This window comes from Typopeltis vanoorti, chromosome 20 (genome assembly GCF_054136105.1).
Source record: "Typopeltis vanoorti isolate ZY-2024b chromosome 20, IOZ_Tvanoo_1.0, whole genome shotgun sequence".
NCBI lineage: Eukaryota > Metazoa > Arthropoda > Arachnida > Uropygi > Thelyphonidae > Typopeltis > Typopeltis vanoorti.
The window spans coordinates 4,712,740-4,729,693 of NC_143568.1; the positions used below are offsets into that span (position 1 = coordinate 4,712,740).

Consider the following 16,954-nt stretch of genomic DNA (forward strand, 5'->3'; position numbering starts at 1 on the left):
CCATTGCAAGTCTCTAGTTCATGCCTGATTGTTTTTACTGTATTCAGGGAGCATTGGGCAGCAGTCGTAATATCCTTATTTTGATGGCGGGCACGAATCATCATGATACAAGTTATTCTCTTCCATGATTCAGGTGGGTTCCAGCTATCCATCCTTTCTGACATCTTGTATATGAATGAAGAAGGGTCCAAACTTTTAAATGAAGAGAAGTGTGTGTTAATACATGTAACTTACGGAAAAATATAATTAATTATAAATATGTCAAATTTATCCCGAACACCCTGTATATGGTCCCTTACTAATTTCTCCAAAATCTTAATAACTACTGATGAAGCACAAATTGGTCTATAATTTAACTCTTCTAGTCTGCTACCACCCTTATGCAATGGTACAATCTTATCTTCCTTCCATTCCTTGGGTACCTTTCCTGCAGCAAGATTTTCATTGAAAAGCCAGGTCAACTGAGCTGTCAGTTCTTTCTGCTGCATGCACTTAAGCCTGTATGGCACGATCAATTTTTACAATAGCAAAAAATGAATAAATTTTTTAAGTATATAAAAATAGAAGTTAAAATATCCTGTATGCGGCATTCAATTTTTTTATTTTGCACGCAAGCGCATTTTGTTCTTTCGACCACAGCAGTCTAAATAATTAATAAATAAAATTATACAAGATATAAACAACAAACCTACAAAACATAACCACAGAAAACAGTATAATAAGTTTAGAATAATATTTGCTTTGTTTGGTTAAACCAAAATACAAAATGATGGTACAACATGACAAAATTTCATGCCGGCTGGGGCTTCGCCCGGTTAAAAAAGGCCCCCGTTGTTTTCACCGGGGAATCAGGGCGAACAGTGAAAAATCAGCTACTAGAACAAATCTGAAAACACACCCCAATTCAACATCACTAGAGTTAAAGATTGGTACTATCAACATAAGAAGCCTGAATAGCAAAGAAATGGAACTAGCGGAGGAATTAGATAAGTACCAGATCGACATAATAGGGGTGACGGAAACAAAAAAAGACAAAAACTGGTAAGATCTTTCTGAGCAATAAATACAAGATGTTATATTCAGGCAATGACAATCAAGGAAAAGAAGGAGTAGCCATAGTATTAAACACAAAATACGAGGCTCATCTTCTTGAATGGCAGGTAGTGTGAAGTAGAGTGATTTGGGCAAATATCAGAATGGCGAACTGGACACTGAGACTTCTTTGTGCCTATGGTCCCACAGAAGGTTCTACTAAAGAAGAAGTGGAGGAATTTTTTGAGGCTCTAGAGATAGCTACTGACACAATGAAAAAGGAAAAGTTGGTCCTTGTTGGAGATCTAAATAGCAGAATAGGAAGTGATTGTCAGAGATACAAAAATGTTTTCGGAAAATTTGGAGAAAAGAGGAAAGCTAATAATAATGGCAAATACCTGTTGGATTTCTGCTCAGGACATGAACTGGTTATTACTAACACCATGTTCCAACATAAAAATGTGCACAAATTCACATGGAGAGAAGAGACAAGGATTAAGAAAAGTCTCATTGACTATGTTATTGTTGATAGTGATGTTTTCTCCCTGGTGCACGACACCAGAGTATACAGAGGATTTGAAATTGGAAGTGATCACTATTTAGTCTTGAGCAGGATAAAATTGAATTTCATATTGAAAAGAATGACATGTAAGAAAGTTTTAAAGCGAATAAAAGTTGAGCAGCTCTCAGATGTGAACTGTAGACTAAAATACACAATGATTATTGAAGGAAAAATGAAAGAGTTTGAGAACAGGAACCAAACCATGGAGATTCAGTGGCAAGCCTTGAAGAAAACCCTGATTGATTCAGCTAGAGAGGCATGTGGTGAAGTTGTCTGCAAGGATAGAAAAATTAGAACTGCATGGTGGACACACGAAGTTAAAGAGGCAGCGAAGGAAAAGAAGAAAGCATATCAAAAGTTCCTGGCAAATAAGTCAGCTTGTACTCTTAGAGAATACAGAGACGAATGTAAGAAATCTAAACACTGTATAAAACTAGCTGAACAAAAGTCATGGGAGGACTTTGGCAAGAAGGTGGAAAATATTCTGGAGGTTGTTGAAGAAGCTTAGAAATGGAGGAAAGAGTGCTGTAAAAGGAGTTAGAGATGATAAAGGTGAAATGAAAACGGGAGACAAAGATATCCTTGAAGTATGGAGTAATTACTTCGAAAAATTGCTAAATGAAACAAGCAGTGATATCACAGTGGTAAAAAAACACTGATCAGGCATGCAGTCAGTAATACATATCCATACTTGAAGTAGAAAAAGCCATCAAAGGCTTGAAATGTGGAGAGGCAGCAGGAGTAGATGATATTCGACCAGAAATGCTGAAATATGGTGTGGTATAAGTCTTACAGTGGCTGCACTGCATAGTTCAGAATGCCTGGACAGAGGGACTTGAGTAGAGTTCTCATAGTACCCATATATAAAAAGGAAAATAAAACTGAATGTGAGAATTACAGAGGTATATCCCTACTGAGTGTTCCTGGTAAGATATATGCAAGTATACTTGAGAAACGCTTGGTGAAGAACAAGCTGGATTCAGGTCAAATAGAGTCCGTCAGGATCAGATCTTCATTTTACGACAAATAGTGGAGAAATCATGGGAATATAACAAAGATCTGTATTTAAGTTTTGTCGATTTGGAAAAGGCACATGACAAGATGCCAAGAGAGAAGCTATTTAATATGCTACAGTTATATGGTGTCAATGGGACATTATATCGAGTAATACTTAGTCTTTATTTGAGTTGTAAGTCAGCAGTTTAGAATTGAAGTACAGGAAGATGGTTTAATGTTAAATCTGGTGTGGGATGTACATTATCCCCACTGTTATTCATTCATTATCTATATGGATCGCATTATGAAGGAAAGTGGTATTAAACATGATATCAAAATTGGAGATGTTAAAGTCAGCTCTTTGCTTTATGCAGACTATGTTATACTTCTAAATAAATCCACTACAGGTCTGCAAGATTCTCTGACTAAATTGAATAACTGTTGTAATGGATATGGTGTGAAGGTCAGCAATAAAAAAGACAAAGACAATGAAAATAGGCAGAATCATTGAAAATGTCAACTGTGTTGTGAATGGAGAACCTGTGGAACAAGTAAAACATTTCAGCTACTTAGGCACACTTTTTAGTGAAGATGGTAAATTAAATATGGAAATAGACAACAGAATCAGTAAAGCTGGTATGGTGGGAAGTCAATTGAATAAATTCATATGGAATAAGAGAGAAATTAGTCGGAACACTAAATTAGCTGTATACAAGACAGTGTTCAAACCAGTTTTAACTTATGGATTGAGAGCTGGGTAAAACACTTGACCAAAGACTGCAGATATGAGAGTCCTGAGAAAGATTATAGGCATGAACAGATGGCATCAATGGTAATATCATATTAAAAACGAGGATATTAAGAAAGAACTTGACATTGTCAGCATCCAGGAATGTGTTAGCAGATCTAATCCCAGGTGGTATGGTCACTTAAACGCAATGGGTGAAGAAAGATTAGCAAAACGGGTGTTCTCTGCCAGGTTGGCAGCAAAAACGACCCAGAGGAAGACCAAGATATAGGTGGATTGATACGGTATAAAGTGCCTTAGACAATAGATATATAAGATCTGGTAATGTTGGAATCTTGACAAGTACATGGCAGGAATTTGATGATGATTGTTTTTTCCTAGTTAGCAATATTATAAGTTAGTGCTTACTAAAATTGGGTTTATTTTTGTGCAAATCAATTAGAAAAGTGGTTTTATATATTTTGAAATGAAATATAAGTAGCAAATATAACGAATATATTTGCTACTGTAAACATAACCTATTATACACACTCTATTTTCTCATTGACATTTATTTCTATCTGACATGGTAAATTTTCAAATGTTTAAATAATTGAAATAGAAAATTGATAAAAAAAATGGATTGTGTAACACGGGCATAAGATGAATTAAAATGCAATATTTAAATTTTAAATGATTATCTAATTGTAAAATCACGAAATTAATTTTTAAATATATATTAATTTCTTCTATAAAGAGCTACAGTTGCCTGAATGCTCCCAAATGCTTCTGATCCCACTATACCCCCCCCCCCCCCCCAGAAGGCTTCACCACCCACGTTGGGAACCTATGGTCTAGATTAAGGCTGACTGTACATTAAAGACTTGTTCTTTTTGAAGCCCAGAATAATTTGTTTAGAATAAATGCTCCTAATATGTTATGAGAATCAGAGGCACGTATTCAGAGTGTGCAGTTCCCATGGAATAGCAATATTTGGAGGACTGGGCTAAGAAAAATGGATGTCAATTTAATGTGGCAAAGTGTAAGGTTATGCATTTTGGGGTGAAAAGATTAGCAGCAGTATATCATATTGGTGGAACCGTACTCCAGGAGATTGATGAGGCGGGATTTGGGAGTGTTGTTGGATAGGGAGTTAAAGTTTAGGGGGTCACATCACAAAAGTGGCTAAATCAGCTCATCAAATCACTTGGTTGCTGAAAAATACTTTGACGAGCAGAGACAAGCAAGTTATTGTTCCTCTGTATAAAGTAGTCCAGATGGGGTCTTATCAAGACCCCATCTGGACTACTGTGCCCAGATATGGGCAGCAGGGTTTTTTCTTGATGGGGAGGATCCAGAGAAGAGTGACCACAATGATAGCAGCTCTATAGAATGAACCTTATGAGAACAGGCTGAAGATTTGTAGGTTGCAAAAATTGTTTGATAGGCAGGAAAGGGGTGATATGATTATGACATTCAAATTACTGAAGGGTTTCTTTAAGATTAATCCAGAAGATATTTTTGAGAATAAGCATGGTAGTGGGAGGACTAAGGGCCATCCATGGAAGCTGGGCAAGAATGTGGTTAGCAGGGGTGTTAGAGCTAGGTTTTTTACTTGGAGAGAGTGGTGAATAAGTGGAATAAGCTGCCAGTCTGTTGTGGGAGGTATGATAGATACTGTGTGAATGTCGAATAGTTGTTCTTGAAATGATGTTAGGGTCTCCTTCGATGAGTCTGTTGACTCTTTGGAGGTGCCCGAAATAATATTTTTGCATTTATTCCTTTTAAAGACTCATCTAATTGTTTTCTGGCTTCACTTGATTCTTAACACCATATATATTAGTGCTTCGTGACGAGGACACTTTCGATATGTAAACATTGCATTACATTCATGTTAGTAGCCTGGGTGTGCTGTCACAAAAATGACACTTTTGAGCCGACTTACAGTAGGGTCTAAATCTTAGCATTCCAGTGGTTTCAAACCGTGCAGAGAGAACAGCACCCAGACATCAGTGGCTGAGATTGGTTATTGTGTCAACAATCCAATTAAATGTCATTTGTAATGAGTTGCTGTTTTGTGTGCGAAGTTATGTTTAATCCACTGATATAAATTTATAAAAAATTACTTGTCTATAGCTTTTTTTTTGCCTGTGACAATCTATTGAATGTCAAGTTTTCTGCCAGAGCTACTGCGGATTGTATGAATGCAGTCACATGTAAGCCTCATCATACTCTTTGAAATGTACACCTTTGAGTAATTCAGACATACGAACCAAATATAGCATTCTCATTCAATGTTTTCTATGAGATTTGGTTACAATTAATTGATAAAGTATTCAAAGTTATCCTACAGTTAATTACATTGAACCAATAGCATTCTCATTCAATGTTTTCTATCTATGAGATTTGGTTACACTTAATAAAGTATTCAAAGTTATCCTACAGTTAATTACATTGAACCAATTAAGATGAGTGCTATGCACACTTAAAATTTTCATACATCGATAAAAAAAGAAAAATGCAGTCATACAGTATTTTAGAGGAATTACTAATGACTGGTTCAGATCCTATCTGAATAATAGAAAACAGTATACCAGCTATAGCACAACAAAAATAATAAAATACGGAGTCCTGCAAGGGTCTGTACTAGGACCCATCCTATTTTTAATATATGTTAATGATTTATGTAAATACAAACTTTTTGGCAAAATATCCTTCACCAGCGACATTAATATACACCGAAACAACCCTTGAAGATCTAAAAAATCGGATTAATACTGATATGTAAATGGTTTAGCAATAATGGACTTAACATTAATACCGATAAAACGAGATATATGTACTTCACGTTAACAGAAAAGCTAGACCACAATATAACCATAAAATGGCATGAAAGGAAATGTAGTGACATCCTAAATTGTAACTGTAGCTTAAATACAAAAAAAATCAATCAAGTATTTTTTTTTTATAGGTTTATAAATAATAGAATATATTATGTTAAAAAATTTGTAAATGCAGCATTCTTAAGATGCTTATACTATTCCTGGGTAAATTCTTCACTGCAATATGGCATCACCTGTTGGGGTGGAGATTATTACAACAATCTGCTTCCATTAATAAGAATACAAAACAGAATAATTAGAGCCATAACCACTACTAACTTTGCACATGCAACTAACGATCTGTTTGTCATGCGCAATATTCTACCACTACAGAAACTATATCTCTATGGTTGTCTATTGTACGTAAAAAAGAACACTGAAAGTTTCTTGGTATATGATGTAGACTACAAGTTAAGCTGCAGCCGGAACATGCTGGTAGTACCCAACGGAAACAAAGAAATTTTTCATAAATCCTTCGAATACCTAGCGACAAGCAGTTACAATAAGCTCCCAAATGAAATCAAATCTATTACCTCAGCTTATGCATTCAGAAAAAGATTGAGACTAGCTCATGGGACTAAATAATGTTAACAATTACTTTAAACATATAGTATAAGAGATTATAACTCGCATACCGTATCCAATTAAGGTACCAATATACTAACTAGTTCATTCACTTAGGAGACTAACATATTACCATGTAAGGTTAGCCCTCATAGATACGGTCACTGGACTCGCAGTGATTGTTTCGAACTAATTCAATTTTCTAGTAACCAGTATGGCTACGGCCCTTGGTTACACATAAATACACAAACTAACTTACTTTATCACTAAAACCAGTAACTTATTATAAACTAAGAAAACTATCCGAAATGTATTTTACTCTATTTGTATATATAAGGAAACAGTTATTAAATAGCCAAAAATAAGTGTAATACTTGAACTGTATTAAATGCAAACTGATGTGAATTTTGTAGTACGCAATGCCACTGATGAGAATGCAATATTCAATAATTTTTTGTTTTTTTTTTATAGAAATATAACTTTCACATTTGTATATTTCAGATCCTGTGAAAGAAAAGACAACTGGTAGGCATCCTTTTTTGTCTGGATTAATCCCATCAACCTTTGAAGATATATTCAGATGAAAAAAGAAAAAACACTGGGTGCAACTTTTATTAAAAAGTCATTATTTCTCTGCAGTCTACTTGGTCTGCTGTATTAAAAAGAATAAAGCAGTGCATAATAATAGATTTTTGTTCCTTTGCAAATTTTTAAGATTTGTAATGATGACAAAGTCCATTGATCAACAGAATCCGACTCATGTATCTTAACCTGAACAGCATTGCTAAGTCTGTATCATTGATACTACCATGGACTTTTTGAGCAGGTAATGTACCAAGTCAAGGGTATGGTTACAAGAATATGACTAACTTAGTAGATTTACACCCCCCCCCCCCCCATTTTCAATTTAATATTTAATTAGTGGCTAGGAACAAGGGGTGTTAAAAACTTTGTGAACATTTTCCTTGAGAGAGGAATATCTCTTTCCCTGGATAAGAGGGAGTTCAGGCTCTAGTACAATAATGTGTTGCATATATTATTTTAATGTTCTTATATGAATTAAATAAATACACAACCTGGAGGAAGCATTGCATTATCTAGAATCAGAGATCTCTTGGAGGTCCCAGGCCAAAACAGGACCATACCATCACCCCAAAATTTAGACTTTCCCTCTAATTCCTCTCATAGCATATCAAGTGCATGGGTAACACACAATTTCACAAAGTATATTTTGTGCTTAGAATCATTGAAGAATGATCTAATGATGCTCACATATGACACATGGATGTGCAAGGAAAAAGTCATTTTCTACATCTATATATGTGACCAAGAGGTCTTTCTGTATATTTATCAATGAAGAGCGACTCCTGAATATAATGGAAATACTTATCTGGACACTGTGTTGCACAAAAAAAAAAAAAAAAAAGAGAAGAATCCAAGTTGAAAATGAGGATGTTATTCATTGTTTTAATAAGTAGAATGCACTATAATACAACATAGTACGTGCTTACAGTTCTTTAAAATAAGGTGGTTCTGACAGTTATCCTCTCCAGAAAATGTTCACATAATCCAGGCAGTCTGCTCTGATAATCAAACAATCCCCCCCCCCCCTCAAAGTTGCTTCACAGCTCTAATAAACACGGTGATCTCACAGTTGGCAGTGAAACTTATCCACTACCTAACCTAAACAGCTGTACTACAGTGGAAAGTCAAACCTGTTGAACTTTGCCAACCAGTTGGATGGAGAAGGTAATAAATGTAGAAATTTGGATTCCTAGTAAAGATTCTTGGTTGGACAAGATCACCATCCATCCCTATATAGGAGCATGTCGTGCACACACTCATCTTTCAGAGCAAATGTCCTCATCTATACTGAGGAGATCCTGTTACAAAACCTCGTATAGCTTAAGGCTGTGTGTGATTCAACAGATGCTGCTACGAGTTGCTCTGGATATTTCTTTGGTGCTGCTCAATTCAGAAGATATGCTTGTTTAAGCAGCACCCAAGAAATATCACCAATATATTGTTGCATTTATTCCAGTTAAAACTCCCCTAATTGCATTGGACCAATTAAGGTGAGCACTGATGTGATATGCACTCTTAAAACTTTCATACATCAATAAAAATGATCATATGGTCAAGTTGATGTGAATTTTGTAGCAGGGGTTACATAAGCCACACCATGCCACTGATTAGATTATATATATATATATATTACACACACAGTGGATTCTGGTTAATTGCCCCACACCAGGAATGTTATAATTTGGCCCATGTAAACAAAGTTGCATGTCAAGAGGTTAAAAGGTATATGTACATGACAAAATATTTTTTTTTCTTGAATGTATTACTGATTTATAAACAATTGGCTTTAATTAAAGAAACATTTGCAATAAAAATTTCATTTATTAGCACTTAATGATTTTTTATTACGTGCAATCAAACAAAATCAGTGCAGGTATACCTCTGCCTTCCTGCATAAAATAGTCATAACCCAGTAACATTTTCTAGCATCTTTGGTTTTCACGTGTTGTGGCCAGATATTGGTTTCTGTCTGGCTCATCAATGATTGAATGCTTAGAACCATATTGAATGGTCTTATTTCTCACCAACTATAGGCCATAAACATTTGCAATAAAAATTTCATTTATTAGCAGTTAATGATTTTTATTACTTGCAATCAAACAAAATCAGTGCAGATATACTTCTGCCTTCCTGCATAAAATAGTCATAATCCAGTAAAAGTTCTTGTATTCTTGTAATTCTAATTCTTGTAAAAGATAAACTTTTGCACTGACCTCAGTAAAATTTTTGATTTTTGTTCATATTATACTAAACTCTCCCTTCTAATCCCTTTAAAGCATCAGTTCCTGACATATTTGAACAACATAACACTATTACATGATTCAAACATCTAATGTGGCACAACAGAACAATCCTGTTTTGTCAGCTCTAAATTTTTAAACAAAGTTTACATAATTTTTCTAACACTCCACATGGTAGAGGTCATATTCCTGTTTTTTTTTTTTAATTGTTCCAGACTTATCCCAATTACCCAGAATCTACTGTATTACAAACTTTTACTTCGATTATCTCTTCTGTCAACAGTATACCTGGAAATCAGATTTTCAACCTAATATGCACTGCAGAACCGAAGAACTCATTACTATTTTTTCCTACATGTGAAGCTAATGGCCTATCATAGCCTTTTTAAAACCTAATTAATTTGAAACCACATTAATGTTCTGATAGAGCATTCATTTGGTTTCAAACTGCCACTTCTGTATGAGATGATATAACTTACCTTCATTTGAAAAGCCTCTGATAACAGTTCTTAGCATCCAAGATGGCATTCCAACTCATCTTTTTAAACAAAGGGCATAATCAAAACTGACTGAGCTATGAGAACTTAAAAATTGGTGGCTAATAATTTGTTTTTAAGACATCAGCTGTCTAAAATCTACTTGCTGCTTCATGAATATTTACAAAGTAATAAATGCATAATAGACAATTTAATAAAAGTTGAAATTTATTTATTATTATATTACAACTTTTTAGGATTGTGTCTTAAGTTGGGCTCTCAGATTTACATATAAAAACTGTGTGAAATATGTTATGTATCAAAAGAACACTAAATGTACATCACTACAGAACATAAATTAATATTAAGAAAGAAATAACCTTTGTACAGTATAAAACTATTTTTTTTCATTCTGATGAAAACACTGTCATTCCTATGCATTATACACAGCACAACCTGAGAAAAAGAATAGCTGTTTACTATTTTATTGGATCTATTTCCAAGTATTACTATGGATGTGGATACATGCAGAATGTCATAAGTTTACATTAACATCTTCAGCTCACATAATGCTACAATATTCATAGAATTGTTGGTAGATCAATGCTTTATACAATTAATATTTAATATACAGATTTCCATATAACCAGCATTTTTGCTGGGATTAAAAAAAATGCTCAGAAAGAGAAACAAAGGAACAAAACAAGTAGTTGGATATTAGTGACATTTACATGTTGGCAAGAATTGTTTATTTAATAAGATATATAATATGCTCTAGTTCAAAGTGGCCTATTTTTACCAAAAATCCATTATTTACAATTGTTTGATCACAAGGCATTATAAATGCAATTAAACTTCAAATATCTGATATAATTGCTATATTACAAATACCATAAATCTTATTTCGATATTAAAATTATTCTTTATAAATTATATGTAAATAGTGCAGGAAAAAGCGCAATAATAAACTCAGAACAAGATTTACAACTGTAGTATCTCGACAAATATTATCTGAATCTGTCAAATCTGACAGCTCATAAACATGATAGGTTTATCAAAAATGATTGCAAAGAAGAGAATTGAAATAAGACAGTAGCAAGGTTGGCAAAAAATCATTAAAATCTAAAAAGTATAAACCAAGCTTTGACAGAGCTCTATAATAGCAATATCAGAAACAAAATTTCTACTTTGTTTTTAGCATAGCACATAAAAATTCACTTTGGACAAAGTATTTATATTCATCTGCATTGTTGGTTTTGCCGATTCTTTAGGATGACATTATGCATGAGTTTGTCTGCATCAACATCTTAAAACATAAATACTATTTTTATTGAGTCACAGAAGTTAGTGAGCTATACATTGTTTGTAAAGGAAAAATAAATATGACCTCCTAATAACTGATGTTTCCATTTATAGTTATTAGAATATGCATTTTAAATAAGATGATACATAAAAAAATGCTGAGTTTAGTTCATTTTATTAAATAATGATGAAATGAGTAATGGTCTGTATGTGTACAATAATGAACAAATGAGGGAATAAATGCATCTCCAATGCAAAAACATCCAACACTAGTTTAGTGCACTGGTTTAAATTATGTGACCTGTTTTTAGACTTTTATACTAGTTTTCACAAAATTTCTGGCAAGCATAAACTGCGTCTAACCTTACTCCTGAAGTATGGTCGAAGCCAGGAATTTAAATCTTCTTCACTGTGATGAGAAGCAACATGCTGAGATTGATAACATAGTGTGATAGTTTTCTTACTTGATCTAGCTATAAAATAAATAGGAATCTAATTGATTTCTGCCTCCACGTCGTCCTCTTCCACCACCTCTCCCAGGCCTGTTTCCACGCACTTCAGCATCTTGGGCATCTTTTCTGGCTTTCCAATTCTCATAGCGTTCTGCCATGTCATATAGTTCCCGTGGCACCTCCTACAGTTACAAACATAGAACAAAATCATTCAGAATATTACACGTGAAAAATGTTTTAATATGATAAATGCTAATAGCTAAATATGCATGGAAGGATTGGGTGACCACAAAATATTTCCTTTTTTTATTATTATTATGTGACACCTCCAGGGAGTCCAAAGATCCATCGAGGGAGAATGTGCCAACACCATCGAACGATTGTCCCTTCAACTACTAACTGTGCTCAAACCTGCTTAACTTTTTGCGAGCCATTAGTAGCAGAGGCTCTGCCAATCGACCAACCTTTGCTGGCTTTAGAAAAATGTATAAGTAAACTTCAATAAAAAATCTAACATTTATTGCTATACAGTCTCATACTACCTCTTTAAGAGCATTCAGCTATTTCTTTTTGCTTATATATATATATCGGGTGATCCAAAAGTCACAAAAAATAAGAATTCAATAATTGGAAAAGTATAGACAGTAGCATAATGCAGTTTTCACAGAAAGACGTGGAATTTTTTTAATAACAAAAAATTTTATTGCCAGAATAGTTACATTTGACCGACAGGTGGCACTGTAGCAGTCCCAGAGCTGCTACCTGTCGCTATTTAAACTGTGAAGTACGCAAATTTCAGATGTAGTGAATACTGAAGTTAAGCTTACATATATATATTTTCTACCTCGCATATAGCGGACTAACTCCCTCTATAGTCATCTTGTTTTCTTTATAAATTAGAATAGCCAATGCTTTGTTTTGTTTTGTTTTTTCACCCAGAAATCCAGACATTATTAAAGAATTTCAGGAGTCTCATTAAATGTTTTTGCCTACCCCCCCCCCATATGTATGTTTTCTCTCCTAGTGTTTTTCCTTTTGTTTATGTTATTTATTAGCTCTGAAATAATATTTTCTGTTAGGTTACTCTTTGTTTTATAAAATTTTAGTTCTTTATTATCATTGGTCCAGAGATTTTGAAATAGGTTATCTACTTTTCTAAATCCATTGCATTTATTTTATTTTATTTATTTTTTATTTTTATTTTTTTGTTCAAATAATTTATTATTCTGAGGATTTTGGTTGTGACTTAGATATATTTTTTTTTAGTTCTGTTACAAAATCTTCTCTCTCTCTCTGCATTTCTTTCCTTCCTTCTCATTTTGCATGTACGTGTATACACAGATATATTTGCATATATATGTTCTATTTCTTGGTTCCAATTCCATAGTCTTTTTTTTTTTTTTCATTTACTCTTTATTCCTAAGCTTTCTGTTGCTGCTCTTGTCAGAATTTGTTTCAGATTTTTCCATTCCTCTTCTGTCATTTGATTCATGTGGTTTCTGTATTTAAATTAATGCATTTTTTTAATAGCCATCTTCTATTTTATTATTGGCCATTTTGATTTACATCGAATTTCTGTCGATACCACAATGATCAGAGTTTAATTCAAAGCCTTGATATGCTCTTACATCTCAGATTAACTCATGAAATTTAAAATTTGCAATAATGTTGTGAATAATTGATTTACATCCTCTGGCTGACCATATATTTATGTGGTCAGCCAGAGGATGTATTTCTTTATACTCCAAGTTCATTGTCATATGAACTTGTTTTTTTATTTATAGTAACATGAGAATCAAGTTGCATAGTTTGTGTCCATTTTGATCACACATACCTTCGCCAAATCTGCCTGTGTTTGTTTTGTATTTTCTGTTTCCTATTCTGGCATTTAAATCCCCTGCTAATAATAAACAGTCTAATTTTATTCTAATAAAATTTCTGCATTTCTTTCTAGTATATTCCTGCTGATGTTATTCTCTGTTGGCTTACTTTATTTTAAAATATTATCAACACTTCCATTTTTTTTTTCTTAAATTTATTAAGAAAAAAGTTTGGGCTTATTATCTAATAATATTGTGCTTGTTATTAGCTCCCTCACTTTAAATGCATGAACATATGCAATTAAGACATAATACACTGGTTTCATTGTCTTAGTTGCTTCAATAAGTGCATATATGTCAAGAATGTAGCTGGAAATAACAACCAAACCTGAGAAAATGAAATAGTTGTTTGCAAAGGAAAGAAAACATCAAATAAATTAAAAGCTTCTTGAGAAACCCAAGAAATTGAAGGAGACAGTGTGGTAACTTCTATGCTGCAACTAGCAGTATATTTAGTGGGCTATGAAATGCAGATCATGAGAATGAAGAATGTTGAACATGAAGGCAGGTGGCTGGAGAGAATTTATCTCGTGACAAAAAAGTGTAACTGCACTAATGGCGTGAGCCTTAGTGCTCTTTTCTATATCTAAGAGCATATGTAAACTTATTTGCCAGGAAATTTCTCTATGACTACTTTTCATGCACTCCTCCTTTCATGCTGCAAAACAGAAACAATCCTGCCAGAAGAGCACATGCGATTAAGACAATAATACACTGGCCTCGTGGCCTTAGTTACTTCAATAACTCCAAATATCCCAACAACCTTGTTTTTCTAGTTCTTATTCTTCATACCACATACTAATCTGACTGAATCAATCTTCTTATCTGTTTTGAGTGAACTATCTCACAAAACCTATTGAAGCAACTTTTCATCTTTCATCAATTTTATTTACTCTGTTCTTTAGAGCAGTTTCCTTCACACACAATATTTTCTCCAAGGACAACCAACCACTAGTTGATCAAGAAACATTTCAACTGAGGAATATATAAACACATGTAATTACATAAAAATAAACCCATCAAAAATGATTATAAATAATAAATATATATCACAAACACTTTCTTTAAGCATTGCAGACATACATTTCAATTGAATGCTGGATTATTGGTGAGCATTTGGTCTTTTCCAAATCCTTTCCCAGAATTTAAAACTTTTACACCACCATTCTGATTATAATTGGATTGATTGCAAAGAGCTTCAACAAAACATTCTTTCAACTGTCAAATTGGAAAGTACTGCGTGCAATTTTCCATTGTCATATGGGATCCCGTGTCTAACAGAAACTTTGTGTTCTGCAAAGATTAGATTTTTCACCTTGATGAAAATGGAAGTAATCCACAATATTCTGATTGTTGGATGTCTACAGTATAATATCCGATGATCCTGCAGGAACAAGGACTATGGTACACTCCTGGTGAGTCAAGTGAGGAGGTTCATCTTTAGTGGAAGGCAGGATCAAGGAAATCTTGTTTATTGGCTTGGAGGTTGTGTGGAATTAATAATTTTTAAAAACTTTTGAAATACATTCAGAAATGTCTTATTTAAAAAATGTAAATTCTCTTGGTTCTTTTATATATATAAGACAACATGTATTCACTCTGATGATGTGGTGAGATACTCATCACAAAATATCAGTTGTTTATATTAAATTCCTTATTTTCCTTATGTAATTTACATGTGTACAGTTCATGTCTATAACATCAGTATTAAGAATCAAGCCACTTTAATACAGCAACAATCAATGTTTTATTCACAGATTTATGTAGTTACTTAATCTGTAGGTAATTTATCATACCTTTGCACTGAATATCCTAGCTATTATTATATTCTCTTTGAAAATATTATATTCTCCCTGAAAGCAGACTGCTAAGCCGTTAGCCAAGCACAAAATATTTTCTTAAAATAAACATCAGGCCAACATATTTCAAAAAAGTTGCATTTCATTTCTGCAGTCTAATCTCAGAAACATCACAGTGAGTATAAAGCATGGGAATTATTTTGCTTACATCCACTGTCGTGAATATATTAGGAAAGACAGTTACATGAATAATATTGATAATGAAAACATGAATCTAATCATTTGTAAATGTTTATTTATATTCAATGCAGCATTTTTTTTGTTTCTAAAAACAACAACAAACTTTTTTTGTTGGAAAAACAAATCGTGTTCTGCAGTCAGCAGATTTGGGCTGTATAACCCTGCATTGGAGTTTGCAAATTAGAGATTATGTAAAATTTTGCTATATACGAGGTGGTATCAAAAAGTTGAGACTAGGTTTGTAACATGCCAACAGATGGCAGCACAAGGCTGCACGCACAGTCACAGGGAGCACCTAACCTTCATAAGTCAGTGTGCCAAAAGACATCGTCCTGTGTACATCGGGAGCTGTGCAACTGATGCTATTCTGACCACCTGCGTTACCACATCTGCAATTTCATCATGGACAGCAAGTTAGAACAAAGAGCAAACGTGAAATTCTGCATGAAACTGGGCAAATCTGCCACAGAGACATTTGATGTGATTTGGCAAGTTTATGGCAATACAGATTCATTTCATTCATTTTGCTAAAAATGCCGGCCAAATACGCCAGTTTGCACACCCAGTCTTCATCATTTAAAACTGTCGCCAATAGAGCGTTATTGTCCATCAAAAATGCTGCTACCTCTGCACGCAGTTCCATCAAACGTGTCAAAGCTTTTCCTTGAGACAACCACCTTACTTCAGTGTGCAGCAGCAGGTCACTCACCCATTCTGCCTACCATCACATTCTCACTCTTGTAATCCATGTAATATCTATTCGTGTTGTTTTTTTAGAATCATGACGAAACAATTAAGGTTAGGAAGTCAGCTGAACCCATCTTTGTTATTTGCTTCTGTACCCTTTCCACAGTTAATTTATCTCCTTCAAATCCTGGGGACCAAATCTGACAACAATAGTCTAAGTGTGGTCTGATCAGGGTCTTATACAATGGAATGATAACTCTTATCTCTGCAGGTCGGCGTCCTTCTCATTATTGCAGCAATCCTCTGTTACCTTCACCACCTTCGCAATGTGTCCCCGGAATTTCAGGTTTCTATCACATGACACAGTCCCTGTAGTTCGGCCAGTGGTACAGTAGCGATGATGTTGCCATTTGCTTGGAAATACCTCAATTCGAACTAATCTGGGATGAAAAGAACCTTTGGACTTCTCACGTGAAGGTGAAATAGTCTATCTCACTTCCACACCCACCCTACTCGCCAGATTTGGCTCC

The 16,954-nt window shown here is 34.1% G+C and overlaps 2 protein-coding genes across 2 annotated transcripts in view; one reads left to right on the forward strand and one right to left on the reverse strand.

Annotated features, from left to right (window-relative positions):
- The window catches only part of HBS1 (translation elongation factor EF-1alpha (GTPase) HBS1), a 400,441-nt gene extending 392,989 nt beyond the window's left edge, over positions 1 to 7,452 (forward strand). Inside the window, exon 17 of the mRNA XM_090410159.1 lies at positions 7,265 to 7,452. Coding sequence (XP_090266285.1) covers positions 7,265 to 7,273 — 9 coding nt within the window. The 3' untranslated portion in view covers positions 7,274 to 7,452. The remainder of the gene's footprint in view (positions 1 to 7,264) is intronic.
- Positions 7,453 to 10,274: 2,822 nt separating this feature from the next.
- The window catches only part of LOC150095203 (putative ATP-dependent RNA helicase DDX43), a 282,514-nt gene continuing 275,834 nt past the window's right edge, over positions 10,275 to 16,954 (reverse strand). The window contains exon 20 of the mRNA XM_090409697.1: positions 10,275 to 12,000. Coding sequence (XP_090265823.1) covers positions 11,836 to 12,000 — 165 coding nt within the window. The 3' untranslated portion in view covers positions 10,275 to 11,835. The remainder of the gene's footprint in view (positions 12,001 to 16,954) is intronic.